Genomic DNA, 22,246 nt, shown 5'->3' on the forward strand with positions numbered 1-22,246 from the left:
CTGCATGCCTAAACATGTAGACTAGAATATTAGGACACTACTCAAACAAAAAGTATGCTATCACAGTTGCAACCTGGTCATAAGATGGTTTTCCAATTCATTGACAAAAATAAATGTCGTATATACATGCTCATCGGTAACATTGCATGTGACATCAAATATGTTGTCACAGTAGACATCATAATAATCCAAGAGTGAGACACTTGTAATCTTAAATCAACTTAATATGGCAGAGGAGTCTCTTTACTGATAATTTTATCCACCTAAAAGTTTACAAGTAGTTTGAATATTGCACTTGTGTATGTCACATCAAGTTTCCGGTTGTGACAACAAATTGAAAAACCACAGTATTGCATATTGTTAATTAGCCTATGCAGCTGCCACTCTCCTGGAGGGATGGCAATAATGTAATTGTTGATGGTTTATAGTGATGACAAGGAGCCATATCCTAAACAAAAACAGTACTACATGTTTGTAGTATTGCCTACTTGTATTGAGCTGTAAACTCCATTTGATAACTGTTGGTAATTATAATTAGTAGTTTTGACTCCTCATGACACTAATGTTGTCTGTTGAGTTATTTTCATAAGTATTAAAGTATAACATAGCCAAAGGTCCTGATTCAATACAGCAACATATTGCAATAGTTGTAAAGGCAATACACACATATGGTATTTACTCATACTGTTACATCCCTAAAATAAATCCGGCATGGCTAAGATCACAGTAACAGTGCTTCATCAGCTACATCCTTCGTACTACTATTGTGCACATCCATGTATTTATTGTCATTCTCAACTTCTAACAATCCACACTAATAATCATAAGAATAGTTTGAAAACAACTGAACAGTAGGCAGATATGCATGTATACACCTAACTATGATAAGTCCAGTTAGAAGTAAAAAGTTAAGCTAATAAATAAACATACAGCAACACTGAAAACTATTAGTGTCTAAAACAGTGTATATGTAGCACATGATCATGCCATAAAGGTGACAAGTGCTATCATCAGTAGACCCAGTGTACTGATAGCCTTTATTGTGTCAGCACCACCACTACCCCCGACTGCCTGTAGGTCAAAACACACAGAGTATTAGCATGTTAATAGTGCATATGAATAATTATAGCATGCACATTAGTTGTTTGCCTCATTTTGTGTATGAGATGTGCATACACTTTCAAACTTTCACAGTCATTAAAGTATTAATCAAAATGTACATATACATGCATAATTGTTTATAATGAAATATAAAGCATGTCTTTCCATAAAAGTTTATAATTATTAGTTATAAGGCAATGAAAGTACTTGTGAGTGCACTATTCTTCCACTACTCACTGTACTTTGGTTGCATTGATTGCCATTGACAATCACAATGTTATGTTTTAGGTTTTAGTTAGTTATGTTTGTTTTGTTATGTTTTAGTTATAGCATTAAATGCACATACAATTTTACACATATCATCATTGCATCTGAGCTATCTAAATGGAGAGTTTACATCAGTAATGATGTAGGCCTTGCAGAGTGTTAACTGACCAGATGACTGACCCAAACTAAAACAGATGGTATTTCAATGACTTTTCTATTAGAAATGTTGACTAGTATCTTTAATGTTTCAGTTCTTTTGTAGTTACCTGGTTAAGGGTAGAATACCTAGCTATTTACCCTCTACATGTGCCATTATGAAATAAATACTGTAAAGCTTTTCTTTAAATGCTTTGTATGTTAACGTATGTTACATACAATACCCTTAAAGAGCTCCATCTTGAAAGTGCAAAGAGGAGGAGGGACTGGAATTTGCTCCAAATATCCCAAGTTGAATCTGCCATTGATGACACCGTAATGTTAAAGAATTTTATGATTGATATCACTATCAGCTGCAGTATACTAGCTCATGCACAGTGGATTCTAGGAGAGTATAGATAGTCAGTTGGTTAATAGATCCTAGTTTGTGGCTTTGAATTTTAGCCACATGGGATAAGCCTTAAACAATATCTTTATTTGCTACTACGTTACAAATGGAATTGAATCAAATACATGGATCACTTCTTTATTAATGATAAAAAAATTAAATCACAACTAATACTGCTGCATGTGCAAGTGGTTTGAGCATATGAGGAATCAGGGGCGTAGCTAGCCAGAACATGATGGAGGGGCAGGCATGCCCCCACGAAACGCTCAAAATTATTCATGATTGCAAAAAGGGCTAATGACCCAATGGTGGGCTAACCAACATACGGTGTTATATTATTATAGCTTATACAACTAGCTACGTAACTATTTCAGTACTGATTGCTTATCACGTATCAATGATTCAATGGAGGTATAATTCGTCGAGCATCATCACACGTGCCACAACTGTACTCCAACAAATTCATCCACAGTCCGGTAGAGCTATATTGTTAATATTTTAGTGTTAATACAAATTACTTTACGTTAGCCACAGCTTTTGCTGCAGTCCTAGCACACTGCTGACAGGATGACACGTTCACTCACTTCACTCGGCGAAATCAAATGCCACGTATTGCATGAAACTGATCCCACCTGTCTTTCTTGCTAGCAGAACTTGTAAGCTTGTGGCTGATCCGCCTGACTGACTGATAAAGTAAAAAAAATAGACTACACTGCCGTACAAAGATCGATCTAGTGTGATCAACTCGAGAAAATAAACTTGGTAAAATAAACTTGGTACATTTAACACTTTATCACCTGGTAGGCAGTAGGTTCGTAGCGTCATCTGGTCTCTTTTGTCACTTGTGAGTTGCGACTCCTGCCGCGGCGAGGTCCTTAGAGCGGGTCACTCTTCAGATTCGAAAATGTTCTATCACGTGAGTAATCTAGAAGTGTGTCTCTAATATTTTCGTTTGGTGGATTCACGAGCGAGTTGAATGTTGTGCGTGTGCGTTCACTAGCAACCTCTGGTGATACCGCGTAGTAGCGCACATAATTTAGTCTTTTGCGTGTCGGTTTAATACTGGTAAGCTTGTGACGGAGGTTTAAAAAAAAAACCACTACGGTGATGGGGGGGCAGATGCCTCCCCTTGCTCCCCCTTGGCTACGCCTCTGTGAGAAATATAGCAATCTAATTGGTTAACTTCAGTTATCTTTCCTCCACTGGTAACTGTGAAACGTTATTAATCCATGCTTTCTTGGTACAGTCAGTTAAAAGTTGCAGGTGACAACAGACCATAATCTCACACCCAAATACTACTCCCTGATTAGTTTACACAAGACTCACCTGACAGGCACAAACTTATGGCTGGTAATTAAGTGGCTGTTCAAATGTACAGGTAGTTTTAATCATGTGACATGTGACAAGCATACATAGAGTATACCAATTACACTATACTAGGCTACTAGCAGGTACCTAAGCCAGACAGAATCCATCCTATACTTTGTACTGAAGGTTTAGAGTACTAATTAGATAAAAAGCCAGGAAATTTTGCTGCCCCAAAAAAAAACAAATGAAATAACACAACAATAGCCAAAGCTTTTGCCTTCCAAGCTGAATAGCATCCAAATAGTACAGAATTGAGCTTGGGGGTTAACTCTTTACATTTACTAAAGAGAGACTTATCAAGCTATGTATGTAGTGTATCAGTATGATAGAGGATCAGAGATAGCAAGTTGTGAAGCTACATTTTCACCCGTAACACATGCTAACACTGCAAAAGTCAGTTTAAAAATGGATAGCTACCTACCAACAAAATGTTTTGTGCGTAGTGCTATTAACTGGCTGTGAGCATCTTATGCTGGAAATGACAACAAAGCACTAAAGTGTGGTTGTGATGAAAACCACAACAATACTCTTATATTACGAAGAATGTATCTTAAGAGTTTTAAATATACCTGCACTATAGTGATTTAGCAAAAGCTAAAGTGAAAAAAAATTTCAATTACATATGCCCCAAATAGTTATTTCTACTGCAGCAATAATATACTATATTATTAACATGGTATGCATTCATATGTACCATGCTGACAATCAGTAAGTTAAATTGACAATACTACCAACCTCATATACTGTATACATGCACTTGGGTCTTCTCCATGCTGGTTATGTACACCTGCCTCACTATGTGAGGCCTTCAACCACCCAACCACTGACTCGAAATAAAAGTATTTTAATTTGGGTTGCATATGGGCCAACCAAGGTGGGACACCTTGGCAAGTATATATTGTTTTGGGATAAAACATTATAGGTATTATGGTATCATACATCAGCATTTCAACATACACCAGTGATGGATCTAACACATCAACACATCAGCACACACATGTGCCAGAAAGAACTCATCAACACACACCACACACGTGCTGGATGGTTAATTTGTATTTTTAATGTTGACATTTTCTTTGCAAGCTTCAGGACCCATCCCTTCAGGGGTAGGGTGGGCTAGGATAATTGTTTTTGGAGTGTTCTAATTGCTGCATGTTAACTTTAATTTACTGTAAATGATAATACATTTATGACTATAATATAACTACCTGTGTTTATTATATTGCACTCGTGATAATAGTTCTAGTACATTACAGGACACTATACTTGAGTTTAACAGGGAATGCGAAATGCTGACACACTAGGTTTTTAATAAGTACATATACAATTATACACATTTCATGATATACACATTTATTAACCAGGGCCAGAGCCCAGTGATTTTGAGTGGTCAGGCCATGCATGTATGGCAATGGAGGTCATATAGTCATGCACACACTGTACATCTACTGTGGTATTTAAACCAAAGAAAATCTGCTTTCATGTGATAATCAACTTCATGTGCTATGTCATGCCAAACTAAGGGGGTCTGGGGCATGCTCCCCCAGGGAAATATTTGAAAATAGGTGCTCTGAAATGGCACATGGAGTCTATTTTCACATACAAAGCCAAGTCTCTTTCTCAACATCAAGGATCTTTCTTTTGCTACAGTACCAATTAACTAGTAGTAACTACTAGTTAATTAAATTTTTACATTCATGATACAAAATTTAATAATTCTTTGAGATGCAGAAGCAATTTTGATTGCAATTGCTGTATTGCATAGCATACATGATCAACTAGCCCAAAGCAATGCCATGCAAATGACTCACTGAAACTTTTGAACAGTAATAATTTGACAGTTAACATAAATGCTTAGACCAAGCAGTGTCTGTATAGTTATATAATTTATACTGAATGCTCTATTAAAGTATTATGATGACTATTCTGTTGGAGTATATTGTGATGACTGTTCTATTAGGATATCTCAATCTTTTTACAAATTTAAGTAGCTGAAAAGTAGTCTGGCCAATGCCGGGCCAACCGGACTGTGGGATCCAGCCCTGTTATTAACTAAAGATGTGATTTTCCACTGGCTGACTACTAGCTACACTGGCAATTAATCACACTTTCAGTGCTTCAGAAGGAAACAGACATAACAGTTATTTACTTACAGCACATGTTCCAGGATTATCAATTTCACAAGCAGTAAGAAGTTGTGTGGAAGTGCGCATGGTCATTGAAGCCTGGGAAGCACTATAAGAAACACAATTATAAATAAATATTGTTAAATATATAGAATAGAAGTCTCAGTTCAATATACAGTTTATTTTAACACTGTCCTTTAAACACACAGAATACAACCTTTACCATTAAACTCTGTTAGCTATGTGTATCTCAGATATTAGATTTTGCAATTATATGTGCACAGCCCATGGCCATAATTGAACATTTCAGACATGTCTATGAAACAAATCCATTGACTACCATTGGCTTGAGTGATTGTTTGCCTGCTGTGGGCTATGTATTAGCTTGCAATATACATAGTACATATCAATTCTCACATGCCATCATGATGTGTCTATATATCTCTGCAATCAGGTCAGCCACCTCCAGCCTTTGGGTTGGGTGTGCATGCTCTGGTACAATACAAATTTATGCAATATTACTTGTATGTGTGCATGTCTATATGCACATGTGTGTGTGTGTGTGTGTGTGTGTGTGTGTGTTGTGTGTGTGTGTGTGTGTGTGTGTGTGTGTGTGTGTGTGTGTGTGTGTGTGTGTGTGTGTGTGTGTGTGTGTGTGTGTGTGTGTGTGTGTATTACAATTATATGTATACAAGTATTAGTATGTGTCATGGGCCTGAGTGATTTGCGTGATATGTGCATGCACTTAAGCTCGACAACATGGGTGTACATATCAAGTAAATCATGAGGGCATGTAAAACAACAGATATGTACCATGCCAAATGCAGGCTAATAGCCCACAGCAAACGAGCAATCACCCACACCAATATGAGCACAACCACTGGATTCACTGTAGACATCCTTGCAAAATTTGATTTTGGATCAGTAGCAAATAACGCTGTAACTAAGTTTGTTAACAAGAACGTGTAAATCCTACAAATATCATATAGTTAGAGTTTATCTCTATACCCGTGACTGAATTGATGATTAAAAAGTCCACTAGTATATCTTCAGGTGTCCTTGTTTCACTACTTTTTATTTCTATGATCCCTTATTCTTGTTGTCATAGTTTCTATGCTACCTTGTGCCAACTTACATAATTAAAGAATAATATGGATGGTAGCAGCAACCGGCATCATTTACAAAACGAGTAATTTGCTGCGAAAAAGTAGACACTATATCACATATACATACATTTGAACATTATATTGTACAAAATAAAATAAATATTGTGCTACATCAATTACTAGGTGCTTAGTTAACAAATAGTTTTGCTTGATTTAAATGAATAATATATTATGACTATAAATCACAATGTGTGTGTAGCTATGCCATCACATCTCCTTGTGATTATCTTATTGCACACAATACATTTTATATTATGCCTAGAATATGTTTCTACCAGCTTTGCTTGTAAATTGCATAGGTCTCTTATAGAAGTAATTGTTGTCACCAGAATAGAAAGTAGTACATACATATGTGTTTTGTAAGTGTTACTTTGTACTAGGCTACTGAAATATCATGCAATAATAAAACAACACCATGCAAGTACATATGTAGCTATTTCAGTATGAGCTTACAAATCAGACACAATATGGTATGTGATTGTGTAATTTTTTACTTTACAAACAGGTACATGTGCATGTCATGTCATACAAATTGATACACATAAAGATGTTCCATGACTCCAAACACATCACATGTACACTTACTGCTTTACAGAGTTCAGTGCATGTTCCATCACTGATAAAGTCTGAACACTGTCCTCCTGAAGACTATAGAAGTATAATACAAATACAGTGGGATACTCTTTTGAATTAAAATGTCACATATTGATAACAGGTGCAGGTAAAAAATTATAAAGACAAATTAATTTTTTGGTAAAATATTAGTATACAGTTTGCTGGGTGCATTGTGTGTGTGTGTATGTGTGTGTGTGTGTGTGTGTGTGTGTGTGTGTGTGTGTGTGTGTGTGTGTGTGTGTGTGTGTGTGTGTGTGTGTGTGTGTGTGTGTGCTTTATAAACCATTCATTGTCCAACCATAAAAATAAGAGGATAAAATCTTCAAATAAGCAGTGTGAAAGTGTGGCTTGCCATTATTAAAAATTGACTGATATCAACATCAGTAGTATTCATGTTATGGTTTTTGCCTTACCTTTTTAAACTTTTCTTTCGTTTAAATGCTTTTCTAATAGTTTGGCAGTTTTGTTTTATATTACATTTCTTCTTGTATAATCATACAGTATGATAGTACTGTATATTAGGGATTATGGAGAGGGAGGCTTGGGTTTTTCTGGCCAAAAATATCACCCAAATCCAGCTTCACAACACCATCCTGGCACCTTGGCAGTATTGGTTACGTATATAACCAAGCCCAAAAGTGCCTTCAGTATGACCATATAAATACTACAAATATATTGTTACGAAATTTTTAAAACCAGAAAAGTTAACACTCTGTTTGGTTTTAACATTAGTTAAAACAATAGTGAAACATTGTCACAAAAAATGCATTTTAACAAAACACTTGCATAATTTATCATAACAATTTGTGTTGTTTAACAATGTCAATAACAATAATTGACCTATTTTTATCTCTCGCAATTGTTAAAACAATAATTTTAATAATTCATATGATTAAAACAATAGTTTTAACAATTCACGATGTGCTGCTTGGTGAGTATCTTTGGCTTTATTGAAAGGATAGTTGCATTAAATTAATTGTACTTCTATAACAATTTGTACGGTTTAAAACCAAACAGAGCGTAAACATTTTAATGGCCTCTACTATATAGTGCATGCATCATGGACTTACCTTTGTCCTCCTTTGTGTCCCATTCCATTTTGCTGACAGTCCATCAAGGTGTCAATTCTCGGTAGCATTATGTACCTATGTTTGTAAACGGGAATTGTCCGCGCTTTCTGTGGTGACTGGATTGATTGCAGAGGCACTTCTCTTCATTTGTAATGCAGTGAAATGGGCTAAAAATAGGTGAAAGTGAAGCGTAATGGCCACTTCACTTTTAAGTCAGTAATTGATAGTTTTTTTTTGAAGAGGTGCGAGGACTGTATAAAATGATAGCTGATAGTAATTGATAGTTCAGGCACATGATTCATCTGTATTTTTCATGGTGACTGAGTTAATTGTAGAGGTGCTTCTACTGCTGTTATTCATTTGTAGTACTGTGTAATGGGATGAACATAGTTGAAAGCAAAGCATAATGGCCACTTCCCCTGAGTCATTAAAGGATAGCTGGGGCATGTGTTCAGATAACTCTGGTGCTATCCTTTCTTTGATGCGGCATGCGTGGGTTCACTAGTCATAATAGTGTTACAAAAGAGTAAAAAATAAAAAAATATAAGGAAAAATTAGGAATTTTAAGCTCAATTAGGGATCATAAAAAAATTGGGGAAACAAGGGAGGTTTTCCCACACCTGCAGATATACTAGTGAACATTTAATCCCATGGGTATAGACTAAAATGCTCACTAGTATATCTGCAAGTGTAGGCGACTTTCCTTGTTTCCCTACTATTTTTCTATGATCCCCTATAATCAAACTTAAATACTTGTTAAATTAGCACCAAAATTGACTGTGAGCTGGCTGTAGTGCTGTACCTTTCTATATGGGTGATGATCTAGAGAGTGACCATTACATTGTGGTTGTACTTTTAGGTAAAACATATGTAAGTGTGGATACATGTGTATTGCATTGCTTACCATCAAAGCTGCTGCAACAGTTGGAACATTAACATTGACGTTAATGCAACTTGCATTACCATTTGTTCTGCAGACCACATCAAACTGAGCCTCAGAACCCCTCCGTGCAGCCTGTTGCAATAAAATAGAGTTTATGTTTGTAGATTAGTCATGTATATAACACATAATACATATATAAAGTGTACATTGAGATCAACGTAATTGCCACCGATATACTATATGTATGAAGAAATCCATTAAAAGAACTATGGAATGCTCTCACTATCTGTTACACTTCATTCAGATCATTGCTATTTCCCATGCATTGCCAATTTAAAATTGCTGTGTTTACATGCTACGTTGCAAAGGTATGAATGAATGTACCAATGTTCTTTATAATATGTACAACATGTAGTTTATTATAATTTGTGACTTCAGAAATCAATTACAATGTCACATTTGACAGGCAGATCAGGAGAAGGTATGTGCCCCTTCCCCTTGTTATCTTCAAATCAAAGAAATATTTCATTAAGGATTGAGGATCGAGATAATTACTGCACATGCAATACCTCCATTGAGGATATTTCCATCTGTAATTCTGCAATGCAAAAATACTAATGCAGCGACTGTTCTTTCATTACCGTACACACGTATGTCATAATTAATATTTCAGTCATACTTTGAAATCACCACTTGAACTAATCTGCACAACAAAAGCATTATTTATTGCTGTAATATAGACCTGTGCCAAAAACAGCCCAGCTGTAAAAAAAGGCGAGGCCAAGAATGCACAAGCACATGTTCATGGAGTAACTACAACCAAAAGACATGATATCAAAATCTGGCCAAGAAAGCATTTACAGTATAGGCACTTCTATGCATTCTTTTTTATATGCTTCACATTATCACATCCAGCTAGCTGTACATGTGTGCTTGCAATATAAACAATACTACTGAGACGATAAAAGATGATTACACTGCATTGTTACCAAAATTAATTTAACTAAAAATTTACAATTGGTTTCTACTTGGCCATCTTTTTATTTTAGTGCAAAAAGATGGCCAAGTAGAAACCAATTGTAAATTTTTAGTTAAATTAATTTTGGTAACAATGCAGTGTAATCATCTTTTATCGTCTCAGTAGTATTGTTTATATTGCAAGCACACATGTACAGCTAGCTGGATGTGATAATGTGAAGCATATAGAAAAGAATGCATAAAAGTGCCTATACTGTAAATGCTTTCTTGGCCAGATTTTGATATCATGTCTTTTGGTTGTAGTTACTCCATGAACATGTGCTTGTGCATTCTTGGCCTCGCCTTTTTTTACAGCTAGGCTGTTTTTGGCACAGGATATCACTACTTTTTGTTGAATGGAGAACATATAGTTACTGAAGATTGGCTATTATAATATTATTACATAGGAGACACTGCATGCATGCATAATAACAGCTTCAGTATCAGATTAGCTAGCTAAATCAGTAGCAAAAGCTTCAAGTTCAGTGTTTAGAAGCGCTACTAAAAGTGACTTGCTACGAGAAAACTCGTTCAAACCGTTCAATTTTCCCTCAAAGACTCACGTGATATTTTGCGTGATGTTTCACGTGAAAATAAGAACCGGGGATAGTGACAAAGTCGAGGCTACCATCTTAATGGTTCTTCCTGAAGCGGTGGATTGGTGACATAACTAGTCTGTGTGCGTAACAAGTGGAGGCGAATCGGCTGCGAATTGTTGCTGAATGTACGCCTCGGAATGGACATGAAGGTGCTGAATGCATCACGAGTAAGTTCATGTATAAGTCATTGTAAATGGATATATAACTACCGTTGTAATTTTAGACAGGAATCCCCCACGCCATAGTAGCTTCCTGGGATTATATATATATATATGCTTTTGTAGGCTAGATCCTTGTAGCTGGCTTGTTATAGCAGCTGTGTGGGTCACACCACGAACAAGTTGAGCTGAACCCTAGTGAGAAAACAGCTAAAAATGAAAGATTTTTTCTCAATATTTCAACCAACCAGTGATGACAACGAAGTTGTCAAAAGCAGACAATGCCTACATCAACAGTTCAGAAAGGCTATATACTTTTATGGCTTCCTCTAATGTATGGTGAAATCTTTGGCTATAAATAATGTGTCAGGCATTTGAATGATTAGCAAGTAAGTCAATACTACAAAACTAATAAGTTAATATTTTTGAGGGCTCAGCTCAATGCGTACATACAGTATACCATAATTACTATGCATCAATCGATTAATGTGATGATAATATGTGCAGATCTGAGACAACCATGGACCCTACTATATAGTAACTGGGAAGATATATAGAGTTATGTATACTCTGATATAATTGTTGAGTATTGTAGTTTGCCAATGGTCAAAGCTAAATTAACCATTTTAGATAGCTTTTTGTGATGTTGAAGGTGTCAGGCAAACTCCAGTTAGGGGCAGGCAATAAAAGATTGTTTTCAAAACAGGAGAGGAACATGCTTAGGCCCACAAGGTACAGGCTTACCCCAGTAGATGCACCATATTATATATAATGTACATATCAACGTATTGCCCTACTAACCCCCCTCCCTTCGGGCATATATAGGGCTATATTGGGCACAACCGAATGTTAAATGCCCCATGGTAGGACAAACCTATTGTGTTAAATCCCCACCATTGGCTCAGTTGCAACGTGGGGGATTTGACAGCATAGAAAAAATACTTGGGTGCTTAATGAATGATTGTCAAATGCCCCATAGTGAAGCAGCAGTTTCATGTCAATTCGCCTTGTAAAGCCCCACTTACAGGCTTTACATCCAAGGGGGGTGGTGGGGTAACACATTGGTAGGTGCATAATGAGTTTGCATCATAAACCTTGCGCTAAAATTTAGTCTGTCTTGCTTTTTTCAGCTAATGTGCTTATCCTCAAACAATCAGGACTGGAAAAACTACAAATTGTCTTCTACTTTTATCTATCAACTATCCAATCACTGCTAGTTTATTAAAATTTCCTTTGCTGTTGTAACTTGTTTACCATTATGCTATAACCATTAGTCCCTCCTAGTTTATATGTCTCCTAGCAACAAAAATTGTTATGTCAACAATGTAGGTAAGAACCACAAAAGAAGTCAAGTAATATACTCCAAAATTGGTCATCAATTGCTGCAGTATGCTGAATACATCTTGGGATTGACTATGTTGGATGTTCAATTTAACAATAGTCATAATAGTGGAAGTAAGTGTTTGTTGACATGTTAGTCTGGCTATGATTACATGTTTTTAGTTAGCTGTGCCTTACCATACTGTATCCCTTTCTGTATATGCAGGGTGGATACTGATGTTGTGACTGTTGGCGGGTGAGCTTATGCTCAATGGACAAATCACGCAAATGGTGAAGAAAAAATAATATGTGGTACCAAGACCCCACTACTATATTATGAACTCTTTGTGGTACTTCATTGCCAAACACTAGTGTATCTGGCTTCTTGTGCTATTGTAGTCATTTAAAAAAAAAAAAATTTATGGGATCATAATTTAAATGTTTACTATTACAATACATTATGCTATCATTAAAGAGTTTCTATAATTGTGGGTGGTTGCATGAGGGTCTACAAAGTGCTGTGACTGCCGAAAGGTGATGCGCTGATGCTGGCTTTTCAAGTCAACACTGAAGTTTCACAGGCACTGAAGGGCTGGGGCGGGATTAGAGACGTGCACGGGTAATGTAGCAGTAAATTACTTCAATTGTATCACTACAGCAGGTATGAAACAGCTGGCTATAGCTATGTACGGCCCTGCATGGGCCGGAGTCATGCTGATGAGTCAGTGGAGGCATACCGTGGCAAAATTAAAACAAATCAGTGACTGCTCACAATTAAACCAAGAGTTGACAGCACAGTGTCTATCAAATCAGCCAGCTCGCTATGGCTAATGACCTTGCCCACTTCCACACTGTTTGGGTTTGGGAATTGAGGCGGGCGCCTCACACCTCGACGTCATGGTGGCAAGTTTGAATCTTCAAAGAGCACAAAAGCGATCTCATAAACTAACAAACAACTTTTAGCGAAACTAAATGTACAGATACATTGTGTAAAAAGCCCCTGATAGCCGCAGCCTTTTTACAATACGACTTCATGGTTGAAAGAAAATCGCTTCAATGGGATGCGATGATGAAGAAAATGAAAAAAAGAACGATGCACATTTGAATAAATAATGTAATTAACGCATGGTAAATGGGTGGGCGATGGAACAAACTACTCCAACAATTCGCCTGACTTTTCGTGTGGTAGTTACTCATTATACAAAGGTTACATGCCACTGGTTTCGAGGTGGAATCTTTTAGTAAGCCTGAGATTTCGCCATGCGGATTTTAAAAGATTGCATAATCGATCCCTCATGTAAATGACTCACAGTAGTGGTCGCGTGTTTTATTTTGTGGGTGTGCGCTTTGTGCTTCTTGGCCTCGCGACTCACTACCGTGAATCTTGATCTATTCAAACTTGAAATTCGAGTATAACTATATATATACCACTTTCACACCTCACTTCAAAGGGAGGAGAAGGTGTATAAGTGGTATAATAGCACTGCTATCAGTGCTCAGGAATGCATTAATGACCTCCTATTCTCATTAATGCATTCCAAGCATTCTCAGAAATCATTTGATTTCTTTGATGAAACTGTGTCTGATTTAATATAGCGACACTTCACAGGATCGATAGTTGGTTTTAATTTTGTAAAGTGAGCCAAAGCACAGATCATGGACTTCAGGAAGAAGATAGTTCGTTGTTTTACTGAATGAAGAAGGTCACAGGTTAGTTTATATTGCTGGTTTGATTGTATAGTCACCGGTGGTGATGTCCAGACACTAGGCGTAGCGCTTAATTGATTTGGCCATTAGTGTTAACAATATTATTCACTACTTTAGTTTATTCATGGTTAGTAAATAGTAAAGTAAGTATGATTTTAGTGCACTTGAATCGTCACTGTATTGCTGTTTTGACACCTGGCGCGATGTCACACACGCATAGTGACTGGGCGTGGTGCTTAATTGACTAGGCCATTATATAGCACTGTAAACATATTCACTGCTTTAGTTTATTCATGGCTAGTATAGTAAGCACTCTTAAGCTTCATTATGAGCTGTTCAGCTCGCATTTGGGCTTCCTGTGTTTAATTGCGTACACACAATCGAAGCAATCTACATGCTCGTGTCGATACACTTACGTTGGGCCTCTCAGCAGCGTCTTGTCATTGCTCTTACGACGTTATCCACAATCGAAATTCACATGGTTCCATATAAATACACTCGCAAAGTATTCCTGCAGTTTCCCCACACTTGCAGGTGAGTCACACAAGTGGAATATACATGGGCACGAGTGATTTGCCTGAAATATACGCACTCACACGAGGTCGCAAGAGCAATGACAAGACGCTGCTGAGAGGCCCAACGTAAGTGTATCGACACGAGCATGCAGATCGCTTCGATTGTAGGTACGAAATTAAGGCCCCTATTCGGTGATTATTAGTTTCTCATCCAGCCTTTCTAATTATTATGATGCAGGCAGGAGGGTATTACCATTATGCCATTATTGTATAATATTAACACACTGACATAGAGACCTTGTCCAAATTGTCTTTCTTTCTTACTACAAACATTTCCTTCACCAGCTGATTCTACTTTTCGTGATCGCCAACTGTTTTTCGACAGTCAACTGAAAGCCTGCTTTGATGAAGTTGATAGAGCACGATTGCAACTGGCACTGCAGCAATTTGCTAAGGAAAACAATAGTTCTCCTGGTGATATATAGCGAATTGTAGCGTTCATCAACAAAAAATAACGGTTTGGTATCACGTGTTCTTCTGAGCATGCGCATGCAGAGTAAATAATGGCTTACCATGCGGTAGCTTAAGAAGGATGCGGGCAGTGGATGAGAAACTAATAATCACCAAATAGGGGCCTAATGGCCAAATCAATTATGCGGTACGCCCAGTGTCTGGACACCGCCACGTGCAACATGATCAATATAAACTAACCTGTGACCTCCTTCATTCAATAAAACAGCAAACTATCTCAAGTCTATGATCTATGCTTTGGCTCACTTTACAAAACTAAAACCCACTATCGATCCTGTGAAGTGTCACTATATTAAAGCAAAGGAGGTCACACAGTTTCATCAAAGAAATCAGATGATTTTTGAGAATGCTTGGAATGCATTAATGAGAATAGGAGGTAGTATATACAAGTTATATCCCTCCTAGGAGGGATATAACTTGTATATACTACCTCCATTTCTCGTTAATGCATTCCTGAGCACTGATAGCAGTGCTATTATACCACTTGTACACCTTTTCCTCCCTTTGAAGTGAGGTGTGAAAGTGGTATATATATATATATATATATGTCTAAATTTTTGGGACCCTGCTCTACATACCTACTACCCTGGTGCTTTCCACCCCTTGTCAAATCCTTAGTGACTAAACTCAATACCCAGTACCTTGAATTACACGAAATAATTCAACAGATGCATAATTGACTAACAGTGAATTGTAAAAAAAATTGATTACATATTTCAAGTGTGACATTACTGTTAATTACCAAACTTTGATAAAATTATAGTATCTGAATAATTTTTTCCATTTTGCTGTATGCCATTTTTAACATGGAGATACTATACCCAACAATAAATCTGGTTTGTTTCAATAGTCCTCATCACTGCTTAAATTGCCACATCAAAATGTAGCATGTTATATCATTTAAGCTTTCTAAGCATGTTGTTGTAATATTGCAAACATATTCATACATATTATGACCATCATACATTTATTTTGTCAAATTATGAATGCTGTGGTTAATACTGTACGGTGCATAATATGTTTGAAAATTATGTCTCCACCTTAATTTGCGGTATATATGTATGTATTGTGTACAAATATTTCTATGTTGTGACTGAATTTGAAATCTTTTGTGGGAAAGAAGATTATTACACATTGTATTTCTACTTATGTATTTCATTTGAAAGACATAAGTCTGGTGCCACATGGTTTGCAAACTTCTTGGATATTCCACAGGGGCGGATCTAGGATTTATAAAAGGGAGGGGGGGGGGGGGGGGGTGGGGGGGGGGGGGGGCTAACTCAAGGTACTAATCTCTTGGGTGGAGGTGAAAGCATGCTGGAACTAGGGAAGTCTGGGGGCATGCCCCCCCCCCCCCCCCCACAAGGAAAATTTTGAAATATAGACGCTAAAATACTGCAATTTGGAGACATCTCCACATAAAATGCACATTTCTGCCTATAGTTACTTTATATACTGTCTTTAGATATATATGGCTCTCTGCAGCATTTGCTAATGGAAAGGTTTGGGTAGGTTCAGACAACTAAGTACATGATGCACCCTCTCACAATTGCATGCATGATAGAATAATAATTTTGAAACTGGAAAATTTTGAAATTTGAATTGATACAAGATTGAATCTGAGAACATTTTCAATGAAAATTGTGTACCTGAATTAAGTATACTGGTACCAGTTAGACACCGGCCGATTATGCCAGCGTAATTTAAAGCATAATAGGTGACCAAAAGCATCAAGCATAATGCCAGCATAATAGGAACGATGTTTGAAAAATTAATTAAATGTGCAATACGCGTGCCTGAAAGAAAGCAAATATTCACTGCCAATAGTATTATTAGTGAATTTCATATTAAAAAACACGTAATATAACTTATTAAATCGTTTCTTTGTTGGTTATTTACACTTAGCAGAAATAAGATCGAGATACTCTAATAGAGCAGTCACTTACTCTAATAGAGTAGTCAGGAAAGGCTGATATACTCTAATAAAACAGTCAGTTCTAGAGCATAATCTTGATTTTGAAAGCATAATTTTGAGCTTAATAAACTTAATTATTGAGCAATGCTCAAAAGCATAATAGGTAAAATTTTGGGCATAATAGGCCGGTGCCTAGTACTAGTAATAAATACACAAGTAGATGAATCAAGCCTTTTGACCAATGCACTTCATTGTATGTATAGGCACAGGCAGAAAATCCCATAACAGAATCAACTTTTATGCTTACACAGAATGTTCTATTAGAGTAGTTAGATGACTGTTCTATTAGAGTATCTCGATCTTGTACACCTCCAATGCTGATCTGGGTCCTTGTTGCACAACCTTTAGCATAAATCCACTAATAATGCCTTGGAAAGATGTTTATAAGGTGAGTTTATGAGTATTTTTATTATTAGTGATCATATAATTATGCGAAGACAAAATTTCATTATAATCCTCAGCATATTGAAAAAGTGAAGGGGGGAGGGGGCTTCAGCCCCCAAAGCCCACCCCCTAGATCTACCCCTGTGCCAGTCTTAACACAGAAGGGCACAAGGCTATAATAGGCCTACTTTATTGATTGGTTATGCATGAAGGTTCGTCCTTGTATAGTGGAAAGCTCACTTTTTGTTCACTTATACAAATTCTTACATAATAGCAAAAGAAATTGTAGTTATTAGGCAGATTCTGTAAATTTTATCATACAGATCAGTTCTTAAATGCAACATCACTGTGTGTTAGAGTTAAAGCACTGCCGTGCGTGTGTACGGAAAATACAGTACGAAAGAGTGTGTGTTGAGAGGCTAATACAGCACGAGGCGAAGCCGAGTGCTGTATTTGCCTCGAGACACTCCCCGAGAACTGTATTTTTTGTACACACAAGCTAGGCGGTGTTATATTGTACTTCCTGGTCGCGTCTGGCTCGGAGCGATTTTCTCTAGTACTCAAACCGCTGCGATTTTCGGTGACAAGGATATCAGTGAGTGTTTAACTATTCTATTTCTAGTCGTAGAATGAACTAATAGGATTAGTTTAGCTAGTTCTAGCGATTTACAATGTCACTCACGTGATCAGTCGTGCTGTCTTAGTGGAGTCGTGTTTTAAATCCTCCCCGATCTCTAGCTAGAAGTTAAGCCTAATTTAATTTATAAAAGACAAAAAGCAGAAAAAAGCAGCTAAACTTACAGAGCCTACACAGACCTACAAAAACACCACATGGACCACCAGCATACACAGAGCAAAATCCCCAGACAGGGGCCTTAAGTCGTGTTTTAAAAGCTTCGTGATCAGACGATCAGTAAGTGTTTATACGATCTATTCCTAGTCGTAGAACGAACTCGTTGGATTAGTTTGGCTGGTTTTAGCGATTTACAGTGTTGTTTATGTAACATACCACAAATAAATTCTCCGCATAACTGTACTGCATTTGCCCAAGTGTGCTGTATTTGCCCAATTAAGCGCATAACTGTACTGTATTTTCCCAAGTGTGCTGTATTTGCCCAATTAAGCGCATAACTGTACTGTATTTGCCCAATTAGCTGCATAACTGTACTGTATGACTCATACAGTACAGTTATGCAGTTGATTAGTACTGTATGGACAATATGATACGCGGCATCGCTTTGATCCTCCACGCAAAGTACTTTAAGAAAGAAGTACAAGTCTTGTCCTACTGAACACAATCTGCTCCGTATCAAAACAGCTGAAGAAACCCTTCAGGCTAGCATTCAACAAGCTAAGGCCAACTTTGAAGCAAAACTGGTAAGCAATTTTGCTTTTAGCAATGACTCTAAAATATTCCAGTATGTGAGAAACCTGCTTCCATCCCTTCCACAATATTTTATGACAATACTTCTGCCTCTCAAGACTTCGACAAAGCTAATTTATTTAACAAATACTTCTACTCAGTGTTCTCTCGAAGTACTTATTCCCTTCCTAATTTTGAAAATATGCCCCGAGCAAGTGTGTCCCTTGACTCAATTTACATCTCTGAAGAAGACGTTTACGATGTATTATTATCTCTGGATCCTCACAAGGCAACTGGTATCGATGGAATCAGTCCAGCAATTCTAAAACACTGTGCATCTGTTCTAGTCAAACCTCTGCACTATTTGTTTTCATATACTATCCACTACTACTTACTATACCTTCTGAATGGCAAATTCACTGTATTACTCCTATCTTTAAATCTGGTGACAAAAACAGTGCCACCAACTACAGACCTATATCTCTGCTTTGTGTTGCATCAAAAGTACTTGAACGATTAATATACAACAAAGTTATAGCCTCCATTTCCAATGTCATCTCTATGTGTCAATTCGGATTTATGAAAGGCTGTTCAACTTTACAACAACTTCTCATATTTTTAAACAGTATTCATGAACACTGTAAAATTCAAACAGATGTAATATACTTAGACTTTGCAAAAGCATTTGACAGAGTTCCCCACAATGAATTACTTTTAAAACTCTGGAAAATCGGTATCACTGGCAACCTTTGGTGGTGGTTTAGATCTTACCTCAACAACGGACAGCAATGCGTTCGCCTTAATGATTCATATTCCACCTTCTTACCAGTCCTGTCAGGTGTGCCTCAAGGGAGTATTCTAGGACCACTTTTATTTCTTATCTACATCAATGACTTATTTTTATCTGTCCGTTCCTCTAATGCTCTCTCCTTTGCAGATGACACAAAATGCTATAAACAAATTCTTGAACATCTAGGCTCCATACAACTTCCACAAGACCTTGATTCAATGGCAAACTGGTCTAGAGATTGGAACCAATTTTTTAATACCAGCAAGTTTATACATCTATCATTTAATACAAAATTCCCCACATCCTATTTCATAGACGACACTATAATCAAAACTAGTAGTACTCACCGTGACCTCGGTGTCATTTTATCAACTGATTTATCTTGGAAAAATCATTATAACCATATATCAGCTAAAGCCTATAGAACCCTTGGACTACTGAGACGTACCTTCAGCCACTCAGTTGACATTCCAACCAAGAAAACTTTGTATTTAGCATTAGTTCGATCACAATTACTTTACTGTTCTCCTTTATGGCACCCCTACCTTATTTGCGACATCTCTACTTTAGAAAGAATCCAACGCCGGGCAACCAAATTTATTCTAAATGACTATGTAACCGATTACAAAACACGTTTTAACAAACTTAACATACTACCACTGATGTACACCTATGATCTTTATGACATACTCTTCTTCGTAAAATCAATCCAGCATCCATCTAATCATTTCAATATCAATAACTATGTCAACTTTTGCCGCAATCCTACCAGATCCTCCACCAGTAACAAGCTTCAACACAATTTTACATCATCCAACAAACAAAGTAACTTCTACTTTAACAGATTACCAAGAACCTACAATAGTCTACCAGTACTTGACTTAAATCAACCTTTTCCCACCATTAAATCACAGTTACTCAAGATCTTCTGGCAGCATTTTACAAACAATTTTGACTCTGACAATCCTCACAGTCTGCACTTTGTTTGCCCTTGTAGTACCTGCCCCAAGTCTCCTCGCCCACCAAACTTTAGCAGTAATTAATAATTTTTTTTCTTGCTCTCTCTTAAAATAAGTACTTAGCTATATAAGTAAGTTTATTATTAAATACACATGTAAGTTTTAAAATTATAGGATAGTTCAACTATATATCAAATGTAAATGTATGTAATAACTTTAGCCAGCTAACTTAATTTGATTTCTAATTTTATACATTCAATTGTAAATGTAAGTTGTACGTATACTTTTTCTGGCTGTGGGCACCAGTTGCCCACAGACCATTAATGCAGGCCTTGCCTGCATTAAAAAGCGGTTAAAATAAAATAAAAATATGTTAGAGTTAAAGCACCGCCGCGCGTGTGTATGAAAAATACAGTACTTGGGGGGTGTCTTGAGGCAAATACAGCACTCGGCTTGCAAGGCGGTGCTTTAAGTGTTATATTGTACTTCCTGGTCGCGTCTGGCTCGGAGCAATTTTCTCTAGTACTCAAACCGCTGTGATTTTCGGTGATAAGGATATCAGTAAATCTATTTCTAGTCGTAGAACGAACATAGGATTAATTTGGCTAGTTTTAGCGATTTACAATGTTACGCACATGATCAATCATGCTGTCTTAGTGGAGTCATGTTTAAAAGCTTCGTGATCAGACGATCAGTAAGTGTTTATACAATCTATTTCTAGCCGTAGAACGAACTCATAGGATTAGTTTGGCTGGTTTTAGCGATTTACAGTGTGTTGTTTACGTAACATTCCTTAAATAAATTCTCCGCATAACTGTACTGTATTTTCCCAAGTGTACTGTATTTGCCCAATTAAGCACATAACTGTACTGTATTTGCCTAATTAGCTGCATAACTGTACTGTATGACTCATACAGTACAGTTATGCAGTTGATCAGTACTGTATGGAGAATATGATACGCAGCATCGCTTTGATCCTCCCACGCAAAGTACAATATATTACATATAAACATAAATCACATGTATATTGCAATCTACATGCATGCTTTTATGCAGCAACTTACAGCTTCATCGATACACACAGCAGTATTGCGTATGAGATTCCTGCAAGTCCCGCCGCACACTGTAACAACATCACTTTCTGCTAATGGACGGCCACTCTCAAAGTCAACTGCAGAGCTGGCTTGAGCACTTGCACAAGTTGGATTAGCTGCTAGTGCAAGTTGAGCATTTTCACAAGGTGTTCTAGTTGGCATCGGCATTGCAGTTGACATGACTGCTGATCCAGTGGTGGAGGTGGTTGGCATAACCTGATGATCAAGCATAGCAGGTCATGACTTGCTACATCGGTAACCACCTCATATATGTGAACCTTATTTTTGATGACAATTTTTCATAAAAATTACAGTTGGCATATTATATGTAACATATAAAAGTAATCAATAATAGCTAAAACCCTACCAGTCTAAACCATTAAAAGCTGAATGTTGATAATTGAAGTTCTTTTGCCTGATAGAATGAATCTATATTGATTTGTAGGCTAAAATCAAAAAAGGCAATTGTCTTGGGTAATAGTTTAGATTCTGTAGGAAAGTACAATCCATGGATGTACATACCACTTAAAGGATTCAAAATGCTGGCAGTGAAATAGCATGAATGAATATGTTGTATTATCTACATCTGAATCTCAGTGATAAAGCAACCATTAATGTACCCCAACTTCTATGTTGGTGGTTTCTGTCCACTATTTCTACTTTTTCTTTATCATACTGTATGTGTGTATGTATG

The 22,246-nt window shown here is 37.0% G+C and overlaps 1 protein-coding gene across 2 annotated transcripts in view; it reads right to left on the reverse strand.

Moving 5' to 3' along the window:
• Positions 1–901: 901 nt before the first annotated feature.
• Positions 902–22,246, reverse strand: part of LOC136250747 (G surface protein, allelic form 168-like) — a 56,088-nt gene continuing 34,743 nt past the window's right edge. Inside the window, exons 11-16 of one of the 2 annotated variants that reach the window (XM_066043019.1) lie at positions 21,523–21,768; positions 9,162–9,272; positions 7,158–7,220; positions 6,542–6,603; positions 5,434–5,515; positions 902–1,071 (exon numbers count right to left, since the gene is read on the reverse strand). In XM_066043019.1, coding sequence (XP_065899091.1) covers positions 982–1,071; positions 5,434–5,515; positions 6,542–6,603; positions 7,158–7,220; positions 9,162–9,272; positions 21,523–21,768 — 654 coding nt within the window. In that variant the 3' untranslated portion in view covers positions 902–981. Of the gene's footprint in view, positions 1,072–5,433; positions 5,516–6,541; positions 6,604–7,157; positions 7,221–8,266; positions 8,333–9,161; positions 9,273–21,522; positions 21,769–22,246 lie in introns of those variants that run through there. The other variant, XM_066043020.1, reaches the window with a different exon arrangement.

The sequence above is a fragment of the Dysidea avara genome, chromosome 3 (assembly GCF_963678975.1).
Source record: "Dysidea avara chromosome 3, odDysAvar1.4, whole genome shotgun sequence".
Lineage (NCBI taxonomy): Eukaryota > Metazoa > Porifera > Demospongiae > Dictyoceratida > Dysideidae > Dysidea > Dysidea avara.